We start from the raw sequence: 17,515 nt of genomic DNA on the forward strand, positions 1-17,515 counted from the left end.
TGAATCCGATTTAGCGCACGATTTTTATTTAGTAAATAAAACGTAATGTAAGTGATTTGTGTAACCTCAGGGTTTTTGCTAAACTTTATGAGCATCGAATAAATCGAATGGATAAAATAAAATGTGCAGTTACAGTGTGAGTTAAATCTCTTGCAGATTTAACTTAAAAAAATCATTTGGTCGTGCATGAATTTTTTCGCTTGTTATATAGTTTACTGATTGTTTGAAAAAAAGGTTGTTGATTTGATAAGTGTTTGATAAAAAAAAGGATCCTACCCCAAATAGTTACAAACTTTTATCGGCATAGTGTTTCGTTTCTGTGGTTTTATCTGTTGATTGCAAACTGTTTGTATAATATTGCCATTTTAGTATATTGCAATGAGCGTAAATTCTTTATCGCGGCAAGAATTCTGACGGCTTTGGAATATGGCTGCTGTCGGCGCAAAACTACGAGGAACTGTAGCTGTAAGTCTAATCTCTACACTCTAAGGCGGTAGGAAAACACTGGTCTGCTCGATCGAAGATCTGATTCAGGGCGCTGTAAAACTACAACAGCTAGAAATGACCGTTTTCTCGCTACCGGCACTTAGAAAACCGAACAATCACGGCAGTTTCTTTTAAAAATAATCTAACAATTTTCAGATTTTATACTACCGGATTATCTTCTCGAGCTATACCTACTGGACCCCAACTTTCCCGTGAGCATTTGAATTTCAGGTTAAATTTTGTACGAGAACACTTGAACAATAGCGGATTGTAGTCTTTTATTGTTTTTTTATGAATCGCGATTCCGTGTTACAAGCTTAGAGTGTAAGAGCTAGGCAACGATCAGTCAAGAGAAATATTCAACTGAGCTACTTCCATTTGGTAGAATATCAGTTGTGGCATGCGAAGGCATATCTTTTGACGGAAATCTTAATCGAGAGTTGGACTTTGACTGCGTATAGGCAGCTTGACAGAGATTCTAGAAAACCATGTTTTATCGTTCATCATGATTCTTGTAGACGACGCAAAATGTATGCATGATAATGCCCGACCTCACACCGCTTTTATAGTTACTAAGCATCTTAACGAGGTTCAAATCACACATGTTTGTTTGGCCTACTCGCAGTCCAGGTTTATACCCCATTGAAGTTATTTGGGTGAGATGGGGGAGCTTAGAATCTACAAAACAGTAATTAGACCAGTGGTCACATATGGATGTAAAACGTTGAAAAAGGAAGATATTTTGACCAACCCAATGCAGCGATGGTTCGTGGAGAATTAAAATGAACCACGAGCTGGATGAACTAATGCAGAGCGCAGATATTGCTAGATTTGTAAAGTCACAAAGACTAAACTAGCTTGGTCACCTAGAAAGAATGCCAGATAATCGAGCTTTAAAAGTAGTCCAGAGATGGAAGCCCCAAGGAAACGGAACAAGAGGAAAGCACCGTAAAAGATGGATAGACGACGTAGAGAGGGATCTTAAAACCATAAACATCAGGCAGTGGCGAAGGAAAGTATCCGACAGGGCAGAATGGAAGAACATTGTTAAGCAGGCCAAGACTCACAAAGGGTTGTAGCGCCATTAGAAGAAGAAGAAGAAGAAGAAGCGGGAGCTTTACGTAACCATGTGCCGACGCGCTATCTCAGAGTGACATATTGGTGCTGGACGGCACAATCTTCCCGTTGGGGAACAAAATTCTGAATGCAGGGTACTGTTATCATTTTCAGAGGAGGAAATACTGGCTACTGAAATTCATAGTCCATACATACTAGCATTTGCAAATTAAATTGTCAATTTTTAGTATTTAAGCATTGAACAACAAAAATTTTTTTTGCGAGCAATCACTAAAGTGCTACCACCTAACAAATAAAATTTCTGAAATAACTTCAAATTACGAGCCGACACTCATTTTATGATTAGCAGTGTGTATGGTAATATTTAAAGATCAAATTATCGACGACGACATACAAGTAATGGGTCAGACCAGTTCCGAGAATTATATTTTATTTTATACCAATACCATATACCTTACTTGAACTGCAAAATAAATAGCGAGAATAGCTTTCTCTAAATAACAGAGCATTATTTATGGGAACATATAAAATCGGAATATAGAAATCAGAATTCTGGTTTGATAAAAAGGAGTTCGTTATAAATCCATGTTAATTGGAGTGAATAGAAATAAGAAATCGTAAAAACTGTTAGAAAGATTAGCGCATTATCGCGCATGTAATAAGATACCCTAATAATACAGCTTGTTACATCTAACAATGCAAGGAAAACTGCTATAGAGCGTTTCACGTTAAGAAAATAACATTGCGGAGATAGGGCCATGTATTTCTTATGGACGATAGAAGCGCAGCGATGCCACGATGAACACAAGCGCGATTCAGGGTTATAAATAATTTGTAATTTTCGTTTTCCACAGACATGAATTAAATTAATGTTTTTTAACCGTAATTGACCAAAAGTGCCCATTCGAAACAAGAGATGAAAAGTAGGGAAAATGATTTTAATTAAATAAATAGTATTTACAAAAGATAATTTTATTTTATCTTATTTTAATTATAGTAACGACAGTTTATTTGTTTTTCGGTAAGAATATCATATACCATGAATCATAGAAATCAGTAGAAAATATTGCTTAGTTAAATCATTCACTTTGCCGGCTATTAAAGATTTAAAAGCAAGTAAACGGACCACTTGGAATGCATATATCTAATTACTAATTGCAACTTAAAATAATACGGTGTACGTATGTCAGCGATTTTATGTCGTTCTCTGAGACTACATAATGATAATAAGGCTTTGTGGTTCTTCAGTTGTTATTCTGACTTTACAGTTAAATGTTAATTAAAAATGGAAATTCGAAAAATATATCGACAATCTAGTAAACCGATGCCTGAGAGTTTTGGCAACACTGATCTCCATAAGCCTAATGTTATTTTTCTTAACGTGGAACGCTGTATAGGAAGAAAAAAAGGAACCCTCGTTGCATATAAACCTGAGACCGTGGTATATGGTATGCACAAACAATCGAATCTCTTTTCTGGATAGAACTTAAAAGGCGATGATCGCCAACATTGTGCTAAGGTCCGATAAGCGGATACCGCAATCCAAGAAGAGGAAATATCTGAAGAGGGAAGCAAGCCATAGTACTTAACCCAGCCTGTGAGACATGCACACCCCCGAGAATGACATTCGAGTGTACAATTCATTGGGGTAAGGAGGTTTAATTCGTGTAAACAGGAATCACCTTACCTCAGCTCACAACAGGAATTATTTGGTACTATGATGCTGTTAATCAGTCTCAGTTTAGTTTTCATTCGTAATTTACTTCTTCTACCTATGAGTCCTTGTAGGGGAAAGGATGAGGTAGCTGGTTCGATGATTTAAAAGTAAATATTTGAAAAATTATAGTCCCACCTTCCTACATTTGGTAGATAAAAAATAAATAAAACCTCGAAGGACCAGCGACCATTAGGTCGCAAAAATTGCGGATTAGTAATAATATAGTGGATAGTAAAGTTAAAGTAGAATAATTAAAATAAGAATTAGCTAGAAATATTTTTATTGTATTATTTACATGAATGAATAAGAGTATCGGAATTGCCAACAAATCACCCTTTTTATAATAATAAAAACATAAATGTTAATATAAAATGTTCTTAAACCACACAACTGTTTATATTAATTGTTCTTAAAGCTAAATACATGCGATTTATAGAACAAGAAAGTTTATAGTTTGTTGAATATCCGGCAACCCTGTAATTTTCGGACCGGCATTCATGAAATGTTGGCACACAAACTGTCGATTTTCTTCTGATAAAAGAATAATTTCAGGTACTTACATATTCGATGCACAGACACTGAATTTGATTAACTATTTAATAAAATAAGTTATTTGAAAGCTGCTTCTATTTGAGAAGCGTGAGAATTGTAACTTGCTTCTATTTGAGAAGCTGAAAAATAAGTTTGACTTACGTGCTTCTATTTGAGAAGGCAAAGACGAAGTGATTTTAAGGGTAGTTGGGTTTGAATATTTTGAATCTTAAGAACTGACAGGCGCAGAAGATACAATGCAGCAGAAAGAAGGCGTGTCATGCTGATTGAATGTCTTAAAATTAGTGAGATATATTAGTGAGAATAACAATCATTATTAAAATTATTATAGAAGGACAAACTATTGTAGAAAATATAATTAATTTTCTACATACTGGGGGGCGGGGAAAATTTAAAATATATACAATGATCGAAACGACCGTTAAGAAAAGGTTTAATCCGAAATTGGAAGAGGTGCTAATTTTATTATGGGGCGAACATATTCACCTTCTGCTGTTTTTACACGTGCAGCGCGAACTTTACCATTCCTTCCTGTCAATAATTCCAATATTCTACCTAGTGGCCAATTTAAAGGAGGGCGATCTTCAGATTGTATGAGAACTAGCTGATTGATCGCCAAGTTTTGTTGGGGTAGTTGCCATTTGGGTCTATGCTGTAGACGGTGCAAATAATCCACAGACCATTTTCTCTAAAACTCTTGTTGGAGTTTGGAACACACTTTCCAATAAGAAAGCCGATTAGTAGGGGTCCTAGAAAGATCCCTTTCTGGGTAAGAAATAAGGGGAGCTCCAATCAGAAAATGACCAGGAGTAAGAGGCAAGAGATCATTAGGATCGTTAGAAAGGGGATACAAGGGACGACTATTTAATATGGCTTCAATTTGCACTAATAAAGTTGAAAGTTCTTCAAAAGTAAGGCAAGTATTGCCGAGCAATTTGGTCAAATGAAATTTAGCACTCTTTACAGCTGCTTCCCAGAGTCCACCCCAATGTGGAGACCTGGGAGGGATTAATTTCCAGGTAATTTCGGTGGAAGAAAGAAAATTCTGAATTTCGTGATTATTTTCTTTAGATTTCAGAAATAAAGATAAGTCTCGTAATTGATTACGAGCTCCAATAAAATTGGTGCCATTATCAGAGTAAATTATTTGAGGATTTCCTCGACGACTAATAAATCGTTTTAATGAAGCAATAAAAGCTTCCGTGGACAAATTGGAGACAAGTTCTATATGGATAGCCTTGGTTACCATACATATAAAAATGGCTATATAAGCCTTAGTGGTAGGGGCCTTCCTTAATCTAGAGGAGCGAATCATAATAGGACCAGCAAAATCTATTCCGGTCTTAGAAAATGGACGAGCCTGTTGAACTCGATCCAAAGGCAAAGGGGACATTATCTGTGATGCAAATTGAGCATTAAATCTATGGCAAATAACACACTTTTTAATGATAGTTTTAATTCTTCGTATACCATTTAATGGCCAATATCGAAGACGAAAATTTCCAAGGACATTTTGAGCTCCACTGTGTCCTAAACGCATATGTTCCCGATTAATTAGTAGATCGACAACATGGTCATTTTCAGGGAGTAAAATGGGAAATTTCTGAGAAAAACTTAATTCGGTATATTCAAGTCGACCTCCTACACGGAGTATGCTATTTTCATCAAGGAAGATATTAAGAGGAAGTAATTTGGGAGTTGAAATAGATTTTCCCTCCTGTAATAGTTTGATTTCATTGGAAAAAGAATAAGCTTGAACCTGTTTTATAATAAAATCATGGGCATTCTGAAGCTCTTCTACTGTTAAAGGGCTGCCAGAAATGTTTATCTTTTTAAATTTGAGAATCACTTTAAAACTAAAAGCGATTCCTTTTTGCATGCTAGAAAATTTCGAAAATTTTAAAAATATAGATTTCCAGAATTCTTCTGGCGATTCAGTAATGGGAAATGATACTTGCATACATTCAGGTACTTCATTTAGAAGTTCAAAAGAATCAATGGAATCAAAATCATTGGTTTGAGATAAAAAGGGAGGACCATGAAACCAGAATTCACGAACATCAGATGAAAAATTTCCACGCGACAAATGATCAGCGGGATTTAAAGAAGATCTGATATGTCGCTATGTGGTATTCCTACTATTATCACGAACAGTAAGGACTCGTTTTTTAACAAATGGAGATATCTCTAATTCAGACCTTTTAACCCATGTTAAGGCAACTAATGAATCGGACCATAAATTAATGGACTCAATTTTGATAGTATCATGCAAAATTTGTATAATTCGAGAAGATAGGATGGCAAATAACTCCATAGAGCACAGCTCTAATTTAGGAATTGTAAGTTTGTTCTTTAATGGATTGACTCGGGACTTTGCGGCAATTAATCTTGAAGAGAAAGTATTATCATTATAGCTAACCACAAGGTACACACAGGCTCCATAGGCTAGTTGACTAGCATCACAAAAGCCATGTAAGGAAATGGAACATATGGTTTTGTTATCAATTAAATATCTAGGTATAGACATATTGGAAATGTCAGATAACAAAGAAAGAAACTTTTTCCAACTTTGCAAAATAGAATAATCAAAAATGGGCGTGTCCCAGGATATTTGGGATTGCCATAGTTTTTGCATAATAAGTTTTCCCTGCACGATTAGCGGATTGATCACACCCAGGGGGTCAAACACAGAAGAAATGAAAGATAAAATACTGCGTTTAGTTAAAACAGCAGGTTCTTGTATATTAGTAGTACGAATAAGTAAGAGGTCAGACAGAGGGTTCCATTTTAATCCTAGTATGTTACTAGGGGAGCCATTAATATTAAAATCAATTTCGTAGGACGAAGTTTGTGATATCGTAGATAAAAATTCAGAAGAGTTAGATTGCCATTTATGAAGCTTAAATCCGTGTTTGCCCAAAATAGTATTAAGCTCCGAATATATTGTTTCTAGAGATGAAAAATCGTTAGTACCTGACAAAATATCGTCCATATAGGTTTGTCTAAGTAGAGCATACCGAGCATTAGGGAAGTTAGGATATCTCTCAGCGATATCCTTTAAGACACGCGTAGCCAAATACGGTGCACAATTTTGCCCAAAACTAAGACTTGAGAGTTGAATACAGATGAAGGGATCAGAAGAATTTTCTCTCCATAAAAAATTTTGGAAATGACGTTGTGATGGATTTATATCTATAAATCTATACATCATTTGAATATCAGCACAAATGACAAATTTGAAACAACGGAACCTACATAATATGTCAAAGAGATTGTCCTGTACTTGGTAACCTTTTGAAGTTAGGTCATTTAAGGACACTCCGGTATCAGTACGGGCACTAAAGTCAAAAACTACTCTCACAGGCGTTGAACTGTGTTTCCGTATTACAGCTCTGTGGGGGATAAAATATTTAAATTCATTAGTAGGATGATTGTAAAAAGATAAAGGGATTACTTGAGCGTGATTTAAAGTAAGATATTCATATATAACATTCTTATAGTTTTGAAATAAAACTGAATCACAATTGAATTTTTTCTCAAGAGAGATAAATCTTTGGCGTGCCATGCAAAAAGACTGCCCCAATTTTGTGGGCATATTTTCAAGAAAGGGCATATCGACCTGGTAACGACCTGACGGTAAAATAATAGTGGTGTTTTTGAATATTTGTTCTGCAAGTTCTTCGCTAGAACAATGATTTTTTGATAGTGGAATAGTTTCTAATTCCCAGAAACTTTCCATACGATGGGTCAACTCATCTTCTCTTTCGAATTGAACATCATTAGTTGTAATAAAAGAATGAGAAACATTATTTTGGTTTGAGGAAAAATTTAAGCGGCTCCTAGGTATAGGACCGGCGATCACGTAACCCAGATAAGTTTCAACTAAAGAGGGGAATCTGGGTCCCATATTAATAATATTAGATTTAAGTAAATTAAAATAAATATCAGCACCAAGAAGTAAATTTATAGGCCCAGTTTTAAAGAAAAATGGGTCGGCAAGTTCGGGTATTATATGTTCATGTAATTTTAGAACCTCAGGAGATATAGAAAATTGGGGGAGATTATTTGTTATTTTGTTTATAACAGAACAAGAAACGTTAAAACTAATTGATGGGTTAACAAGAGAACTAAATTGTATATCTAGCACTTCTCTACTTTTAGCACAATTGGTACTACCTAACCCAGAAATATTTACAAATTGTGTTCGAGAGGACAGCTGCAAATTTTTTGCAAAGGAGCTTTCAATGAGACTCATTTGACTAGCAGAATCTAATAGTGCTCTTGCCACCTTTTGTTGACCATTAGAGCATCTGATATTTACAAGAGCTGTAGGTAAAAGAACTATGTTATCAGAAATAGATACAGTATGGAGTGAAGCTTGCTGAGATGAGGGATGAGCATATTCAATAAATTCATTACTTACAGGGTTCATATTTGGAGACAAAGATTTATTTACAATATGTACATTAGATGGTTCTATTCCATGATTGTTTCCTCTAAAACGAGAGGTCGTATTTATATTTGGAACGTGATTATGAGTCTGAGTACTAGAGGATGAGTTTGATTGATTATCAAAATGTAAATAAGTGTGGTGAGATTTCCCACAAGTGGAGCATCTTTTTAAGGATTTACATTGCGGTATTGTATGATTGTTACTGAGGCAATTTATGCAATATTTCTTAGATTTGACAAATTGATATCTTTCTAGGGGTTTCAAAGTTAAAAATTTCGAACATCCATAAATAAGATGATTAGACTCTTTACAATAAAAACAATTAGCACGGAAGTTGTAAGATTGACGTTGAAGGTTATTTACATTAGAAACTAATGAAACCTTATTTTTTCGGCTGTCAGTCTGTCTGGAATAGAATTTGGAAAAATTCTGTTCAAAAAGATTTAAATTTTCTAAAACGGATTGTCTTTTATTCAAAAATTCAAAAAATTCTTCCGCAGTAGGAATGATTCCTGTATCTCGCTCGCTCTCAAACGCTTTCCTAAAATTGAAGTCAAGTTTTTGTTCTAGCAAAAATATAATTAAACATTCAAATTTTATTTGAGGAGTATGACCTGTATTATTTATTAAATCGAAAGTTTTACGAGAGGTAATATAGAATTCCTTCAAATCGTTTGCTGTGCTTTTTGATAAACTTTTTTGTTCTACCAAAGTTTGGTACAAAGAAATTAATAACTTAAAATTATCGTCATATGTCTTTTTTAAAATATCTAGAGCAACGTTTAAATTCTGATTAGTTAGGCTCAGACTGGAAATTAAATCTAAAGGAGGACCGCGCAGTAAGCTTTTTAGATAATAAAATTTTTCCCCGTCAGTTTTTAATTTAGAGTTATTCAGCACTACCGCTGAAAAAAGATCGAAAAATGAGGGCCATTCTTGAGCCAACCCTGTAAAAGGTTTAATGTTGATTTTTGGCAAAACAACATTAGAGGATTCAATAATATCACTATTGGATAATTTTTTCAGATTTTCAATATTGGATCCAAGTTGCGCAATAGCAATCTCGAAACGATCTGATACTAAATTTTCTGCATTAACTTCTACATCACTAAAATCTTCAAGTGCAATTATATCACTTTGAAGATTTTTGTAACTTTCGTAGGTACTTAGAATATTTTGTAGTTTTACATTTAATATGCAGATTTCCTCCGATCCATCAAGATTTTTAATATAGGATTCGATCCTAGACAATTGAATTTTACAACCTTTACGTTTATTTTTTATAGCGGTTAGATCCATTTTAAAATACGAAAGGATTAAAAGCCACTAATCAGAAAATAAGGAATGCACTACGCAACAAATATATGTTGATAGAATATTAGCAAACTGGTAAAATTCAAATTAATTATTAATAATCATTAAAAACCTAGAAAATAATAGACAGAAAATAAAATATTACCAGTTACAATGATAATATCAATAATAATATCACGAAAATCACAATGCAGATATCGATTATAAAAATAAACAATAACAAACAGTTCAAAATATATAAAACGAAATATAAATACTCAATATATTATGTAAATAAATACTCAAATCCAGGTATGATCGTAAAAATGAATTCTTAAAACTACAAATGTTCACGAAAACGTTTTAAAATAAACTTGCAAACAATAGGTAGTGTTTATTTACCAAACACCCCAAAAGGTTCGTAAGTAGGCAGGTATAAAGATCCTTCGGCAAGACTTATAAAATCAGTCACTAAATGCCGATAAAGCTAATATTTTTAACACAAACACAACAGATGGTGTAGAGATAAAGGAACTGGACTGTTAGTTCTGTTACTATCGCGTACTTAGGGTTGATGCAGTTTCAACAGGGTTGCCGGTTCGCAAAAATTTCTGGAAACCGAACACTCCCGATAAAGTTTTAAAATTATTTTGTCCGTTATAAAATCACTGTCACTGTTTTGAGTTTTTCATAAAAGATTGTTCAGGTGCACTCGAAGGTGATTAGCGGCATAAGTTTAGAAATTGATAGAACAATTGTGAGCAAAAAGTAATAGAATTATTATGATAAAAATGTCATTTTGACAAATAACGTGCTAGCTATTGAAAAGTAATAGAATTATTATTAGAGGAATGTCATTCTGACAAGAAATCCGGCTCGAAGGACCAAAACAAATGTAGGGGAAAGGATGAGGTAGCTGGTTCGATGATTTAAAAGTAAATATTTGAAAAATTATAGTCCCACCTTCCTACATTTGGTAGATAAAAAATAAATAAAACCTCGAAGGACCAGCGACCATTAGGTCGCAAAATTGCGGATTAGTAATAATATAGTGGATAGTAAAGTTAAAAGTAGAATAATTAAAATAAGAATTAAGCTAGAAATATTTTTATTGTATTATTTACATGAATGAATAAGAGTATCGGAATTGCCAACAAATCACCCTTTTTAATAATAATAAAAACATAAATGTTAATATAAAATGTTCTTAAACCACACAACTGTTTATATTAATTGTTCTTAAAGCTAAATACATGCGATTTATAGAACAAGAAAGTTTATAGTTTGTTGAATATCCGGCAACCCTGTAATTTTTCGGACCGGCATTCATGAAATGTTGGCACACAAATTGTCGATTTTCTTCTGATAAAAGAATAATTTCAGGTACTTACATATTCGATGCACAGACACTGAATTTGATTAACTATTTAATAAAATAAGTTATTTGAAAGCTGCTTCTATTTGAGAAGCGTGAGAATTGTAACTTGCTTCTATTTGAGAAGCTGAAAAATAAGTTTGACTTACGTGCTTCTATTTGAGAAGGCAAAGACGAAGTGATTTTAAGGGTAGTTGGGTTTGAATATTTTGAATCTTAAGAACTGACAGGCGCAGAAGATACAATGCAGCAGAAAGAAGGCGTGTCATGCTGATTGAATGTCTTAAAATTAGTGAGATATATTAGTGAGAATAACAATCATTATTAAAATTATTATAGAAGGACAAACTATTGTAGAAAATATAATTAATTTTCTACAGTCCTCTTATTACAGCTACTGAAGCTCGGGTCGTTGTTGTTTTTTTTTATTGTCGCGTCTTTGTCCTGCGTAAATGACCGTCCTTGGTCCATTGTGATTCCTTGGTATTTTGCTTCTCTTTTCCATTCTATTTTCCATTGGATACTCCCTCCATGCTTCAATGTTATCCAACACCTGGAGAAGAAAGAGGTAGTTACAACGACAACCTATTAATAGTGTATTGCATTCCTAGTGTTGCTTAGAAATTATCTGTCTCATTACAGCTTTTGTGCCTTTGTATTACTTGAAGTTTCTGGAGAACATCTGTTCACTTCGCTATTTTTACTTATCGTATACCTACAAATGTTATTATAAAACCGGTATTTTAAATGATTTTTGAATAAATCACCCGGTTTCATCGATACGACTTGACGTGACAAGCACATTGGCACTAAAAAATCAACAGACATACTCGTAGTTTTCGATGAACGGTCATCTCTATGAAAACTCCGTATATTAAAGAAAAATGTTAGGGACATCTATAAAACTATCACATCAAAGATTTTTAATGTCCGCTTTGTTCTAATCTTTAGAATTATATCGCTAAGTTGTTGCCAGTGTCGTAGGCGAGATCTGTACTTTCTGGCACTAGATGATCAAATAATGTTTTTAAAAAACCTGTCGATTTTAATTATTGATTTTGGATTTATTAAACAGTTTTGTTGGGTGTTTTCAGACTTGTTCAAATTTTTTAAATATTATTTAAAATTTCGAAACATGTACAGTTAGAACAACTAGTTGCGGACTAATACTTTGATAAATGAGGATAATCCATCCCTGTTCACCATACATAGGGTGTTTCACGTACCTAATTCATTTTTTGTCAGATTCATATTTTTTCAAAACATTTTGGCATAAACAGGACTTCGCACATTGATAACTCATCCGTTTAACAAAACAATCTCTTAAAAATTTGTACACACGGCGGTTTTATAATTTATGTCGCAATCCGATTTAAAATTCAGCTTTTATAATTACATCTTTAACCACAGCAAGTAAATAATTTTTTAGAACACTTTATGACTACGTTAGAATAAGAAATTATCATTCACATAATATTAGGTTCCTTATACCTAAAGCTAATACTTTTGATGTTAATTGTCGTTAAATTTGACAGTAAGTCTCATTTATTGTTAAAAAAATGTACATTTACAAATCATGTCATTTTTATTGCTTTTATTTTGTCCAAACCATCAAAGTATTTGAGAGTTTCTGTCCATAAATACCTAAACGACATTCAGTCAAAAATTTAACCCATTTACGGCCAAAGGTGCGTAAACGCAACCTTTATTGTTAATTTTTTTTTGGCCCGAAAATAATTTTTTTAATGTTTTCTTTTTATTGAAGTAACATCTCAATAGATTGAGGTATATAGTATCATTTTTCTTTTGACAAAAATATTACTTTTTAAATATTTTAAGATTATTATAATTTTGCACAATTTAATGATTTATGCACATCTTCATACAAAAATTTTTTCCAATACTAATTATAAACTTAATTCATATTTTGTATTCTATAATTATAAAAATATGTTGAAATTTTTATTATTCTAAAAACTTATTCATTCATATTTTAAAAATAAGGTCTATAATTGCATGTTTATACGATGGATTCGTATACGCACCTTTGGCCGAAACCATATTATATTTTTTTCGTAGACTAAACAATCTGAAATTACGATCTCGTCAATAGTCAATACACTTCAATACGCTTAAATCAGTTTGAAAGTTTCCTTGTGTTTATTTGTTTTATATTCCATATAAGTTGAAATGAGGTAAGCTAAATTATTATCATATGAATACGTGTATATGGTAGTAGTAGCGCATTTTTTTGTTTATTTTAGTAAATTCTCGAAATATGAAATGAAGAGGGCACTAACTACTAAAGAGTTAATGGCTTCGTTAGAAGAAGACTCAGACTGTGAAAATGCTGACTCACTTGATGTGGTTTATGTGCCGCCGGAAACATATGAAATTTCCAATGTAGAAGACATTGATGATAATATTATTGGTGAAGAAGGAATAAAAACAGATATTGCAGGTACCGTTCGCGTCATAAAAAACTGGTACAACTCTTATAATCGAAAATCGTATTTTTTAAGTTGTGTAAATTGAGCTTTTCACATGTGTCATTCTAATTTCGAAGGCAACGTTGCCAGTTCAACGAAAATATTATATCAAACCAGCTAAAAGCATGGCTGTGCGACAGGTCGCAAGTTTTTAGTATATTAAAATCTAAAACAATATCGAGCATTCTCGATCAGTCAGTCACATTTATATTTAAACATTTATTTAAACATATATCTCAAAAAATTGTATTAATTTTGAAATTTTCCATTATATCAGTACCCATACATTGATTCGTGTTTAATTATAATTTGTGAAAATATTTCATTTTGACAAACTTGTCAAATGTGACTGATGGCAAGCAATATTTTTTATGTTTAATTTTTATGTTTAATTTTTATGTTTAATCGTTCGGATATGTTCGGGAAGTTTTCAGTTCTGTTATAAGAGGATTTTTTAAGACAGACGATGATATCTTACTCCGCTTAATTTTATTCTCATTATCATTTATACACCGTAAATCATTTAATTTTGAAAAAAATATGCATGTCAATGGGTAGGTAAATGTTTTTTGTTTACATTTTATACATAATAATGTAAAAAAGTAATAGTCTATTTATAGATAAAAACGGATTACAATTAGGGTGTAGATTCAACCTCCATAAGGAACATTACAGTGAGATATTGGATTGTAATGTAATACTGTCACGTTTTGAAAAGCATTTTTCTACATAGGATAAAGTATAATGTTAGTTTTTCACATTTATCGTTTATGTAATAAATAATAAATTAATTTAAGTAGTTTGCCTGTTACTAAACTTACTGACATAACATACAGTCAACAGTTTGTGTTCGGTAAGTAATTAAGTAAAGTATAAAATTACAGTAGATGCATTCCAATGTTTCCTGTGCCAATACCCTACGTTTAAATATCGTTCAACATTTTGGACATTAACTTAATCCTCTCTCTGGTTATTAAATTTATTAGATACGGTTTTTTTGTTGTTAATAATAAAAATAATACCTATCTAAATACTTTATACATTTTTGAACGTTATTTTTTACGTTTTAAGTTTTATTTAAATTTACTGAAATTCCGTTATCTGTGATGGCAACAACGAATTGATTCACGAACCATTGTGTCCAGTCTGAACACAGGTTTACATTGGGAAAAAAAAGTGTACCAGTTTTATATGACGGGAAGTGTACATATGAAATACAAGTGAATGGGAATTCTGACGATTCTGATGATGATATTCCTCTGAACCACAGATCAAAACGTCCAAAGAAAGAACCAGGCAAAAATAATAAATCCAAATTTGTCCCAAGTTGGGTAAAAACAGATACTCCTTCGTACTCGTCAGTAATTCAACATCAGTCTGATCGATATTTAGAAAATATAAAAGCCAACCATGGAGGCAAGTCACCTATTGAAGTTTTTTCACTCTTTTTTGATAAAGAAGTAAGTGAGAGCATTCGATATTTTACAAATATTTATGCATCGCAGAATAACCATCAGGATTTTGAAATGAATGATACAGATTTAAAAAAATTTATTGGCATATGTATATTATCTGGTTATCACACTCTGCCTCAAGTTGATATGTATTGGTCGAAGCTCTTTTTGGACTATTGAAAGAAAAAGGATTCTTTGCAACAGGAACAGTAAGGGAAAATCGCACTGCTAAGTGTCCTCTGGAAGAAAACAAAATTATAAAAAAAAGGAAAGAGGTTCATATACATGTGCATTCGATTCCAATTTAGAAGTTTTGGTGACAAGATGGAACGATAATTCAGTAGTGACTGTAATGACAAATACATGTGACGTTTTACCCCTTATGCAAACTAAACGTTATAACCGTAAAGAACACAAAGAAATTATTATTACTCCTCAGTCTAATATAATTCACCAATATAACCAATACATGGGTGGAGTGGATCTGCATGATAATGGCATTGCGAATTACCGTATTAAAATAAGAGGAAAAAAGTGGTGGTGGCCGTTGTTTACTAACATGATTGACAGTATGGTGGTCAATAGTTGGAAAATTTTTAAAATTGCGAATGATTCTAAAATTTCCCAACTGGAGTTTCCTTCGAGATTGGTTCTTAACTTACTAAAATATATTGGACATGCAGAGAATAGTGAAGAAACCGCTACATCATTGTCAAACTCAGTATATGGACGTCCATCTAAATTTGCTTTACCAGATGAAACTAGATTCGACAATATTGGCCACATTATAAAAAGAGACGATAATAGTGTAAGAAGAAAATGTCGGATGTGCAAAAGTAATACTATTTATTTATGTAAAAAGTGTACAGTGCAGCTACACCCCGAATGTTTCGAAAATTTTCATCTTAAAATTTAATTTACAGTTAAGATACAATATGTTCCTTTTTTAAAAATTGTATGTGTATTCGGCCAAAGGTGCGTATACGCACCCACCTGTTTTTCCTTTCATGAGAAAAAAAAATTCTTTTTGGTTGTAAATTAGTCTTAATTTATGTGTTTTTAATCCAATCTAATAAATCAATTGTCAAATTTCTCTTAGTTTATTGTCTCGGCCCTTAATGGGTATTGAATTGTAACAACCAAAAGTTCGTTATTACCTCTCAGGGTATAAGGTTCCCTTTTTCGAACTGGGAAATTGTATGTTATTTCCCATTAAAAAATGAAATCCTTTATCATCGACCTAGTGTCTTAATAATTATAATGTTCATTACTCAAATTATGTAATTTAAGTGTCAACTGACCTCATGACCAACTACTTTATAGGCATTTTTCACTGATGATGATCTGATAGAATCGAAAACGTTCTGAAAATTTATAAATCCATTTTGGATAGTTTTTAAAAAAATTTAATAATAAACTTTTATTCCATTTACAAAAAGAAGTTTTTTCTTTATTGTAAGTTTTTAAATAATGAAGTATTCATTTTACATAATAAGGTAAACCAATGATTAAGCCGTATCTAAAGCGGTTTCAGAAAAGGCAGATTAACTGATGATGCCTTAGTTATTAACAATAATACATATATCTTTTACAAATCCTTTACAAATAACCAGAAAGGAATTGCCATATTTTTTTATATAAATTAAGCAATTGATACTGCATGGAGATACAGCATTTTACAAACCATGTGTAACTGGGGTATCCAGGGAAATTTTCTTGCCTTTGTAAAACATTTGATCAATAATAGAGTATTCCAAGTACACGTGAATGAAATCACTTCAAAAACAGAATGTCCTCAAAACGAATACGGTAATACCTCGAATTACGCTTCCTCGACTTACCCGAATCAGGAGGCGATTTTTAAATCTTGTCATATTCATTTTTTGAGAGTCACACAATTTCTCGATTATGGATTATAGATTTACCGCCCCCGATTTTATATCTTAGAAGATTTGAAACACTACTAATGTCATCCCAAGGTAGTAAAAGCGATTCCTCTATATCATTATAATGTAAACTTAATTAAAGATTTTGATAAAAAAATGAAAATTTGTGAATTGGCAAAGAAGTTTGATCTAGGCAAGGAAAACATTTTCAAAGCTTTGAAAAGTGCACATTCTTTAAATTCAACCATCGTTCGTAAACTTCACGGTATTATCGCCGAGATGGAAACAAAGTTATAATTATGGTGTAGTAATCAGGTAAATGTGAAAAATTGTCCTATTGATCAGAACACAGTGTTTTTCGAAGCTAAGCTGGTTTTTAGAGATTGAAAGAGGATTGAAAGAGGAAGTGAAGAGAAAATATTTCCAGGTTTTAAGGCCGCCAAAGATCGATTGATATGATGGTTGGCGCAAATGCAGCTAATGATTGTAAGTTAAAACCTCTCTTAGTTTATCTCTCAGAATATCCAATAGCATTAAAATATAAATCTAACTCTGGCTTTCCTGTGATTTAGAAGTCTAATCGCAAAGCTTGGGTGACAGCTTTCATTTTTGAGGACTGGTTTGATCATCATTTGATATCTGAAGTCGAACGTCATTGTCAATCTAACCAAATTCCATTTAAAGTGGTGCTAATCATCGACAATGCACCAGGTCATACTCTGAGATAGCGCGT

The 17,515-nt window shown here is 32.7% G+C and overlaps 1 protein-coding gene across 1 annotated transcript; it reads right to left on the bottom strand.

Moving 5' to 3' along the window:
* Positions 1-4,520: 4,520 nt before the first annotated feature.
* Positions 4,521-5,711, bottom strand: LOC140431953 (uncharacterized). Its single transcript, XM_072519819.1, has one exon. The coding sequence runs from the start codon at positions 5,709-5,711 to the stop codon at positions 4,521-4,523; it is 1,191 nt and encodes a 396-aa protein (XP_072375920.1).
* Between the last annotated feature and the right edge of the window lie 11,804 nt (positions 5,712-17,515).

The sequence above is a fragment of the Diabrotica undecimpunctata genome, unplaced genomic scaffold (genome assembly GCF_040954645.1).
Source record: "Diabrotica undecimpunctata isolate CICGRU unplaced genomic scaffold, icDiaUnde3 ctg00002340.1, whole genome shotgun sequence".
NCBI lineage: Eukaryota > Metazoa > Arthropoda > Insecta > Coleoptera > Chrysomelidae > Diabrotica > Diabrotica undecimpunctata.

Excerpts from the sequence above, each read along its gene's own strand:
- LOC140431953 (XM_072519819.1), bottom strand. The coding sequence starts at position 5,711 with ATGCAAAAAGGAATCGCTTTTAGTTTTAAAGTGATTCTCAAATTTAAA.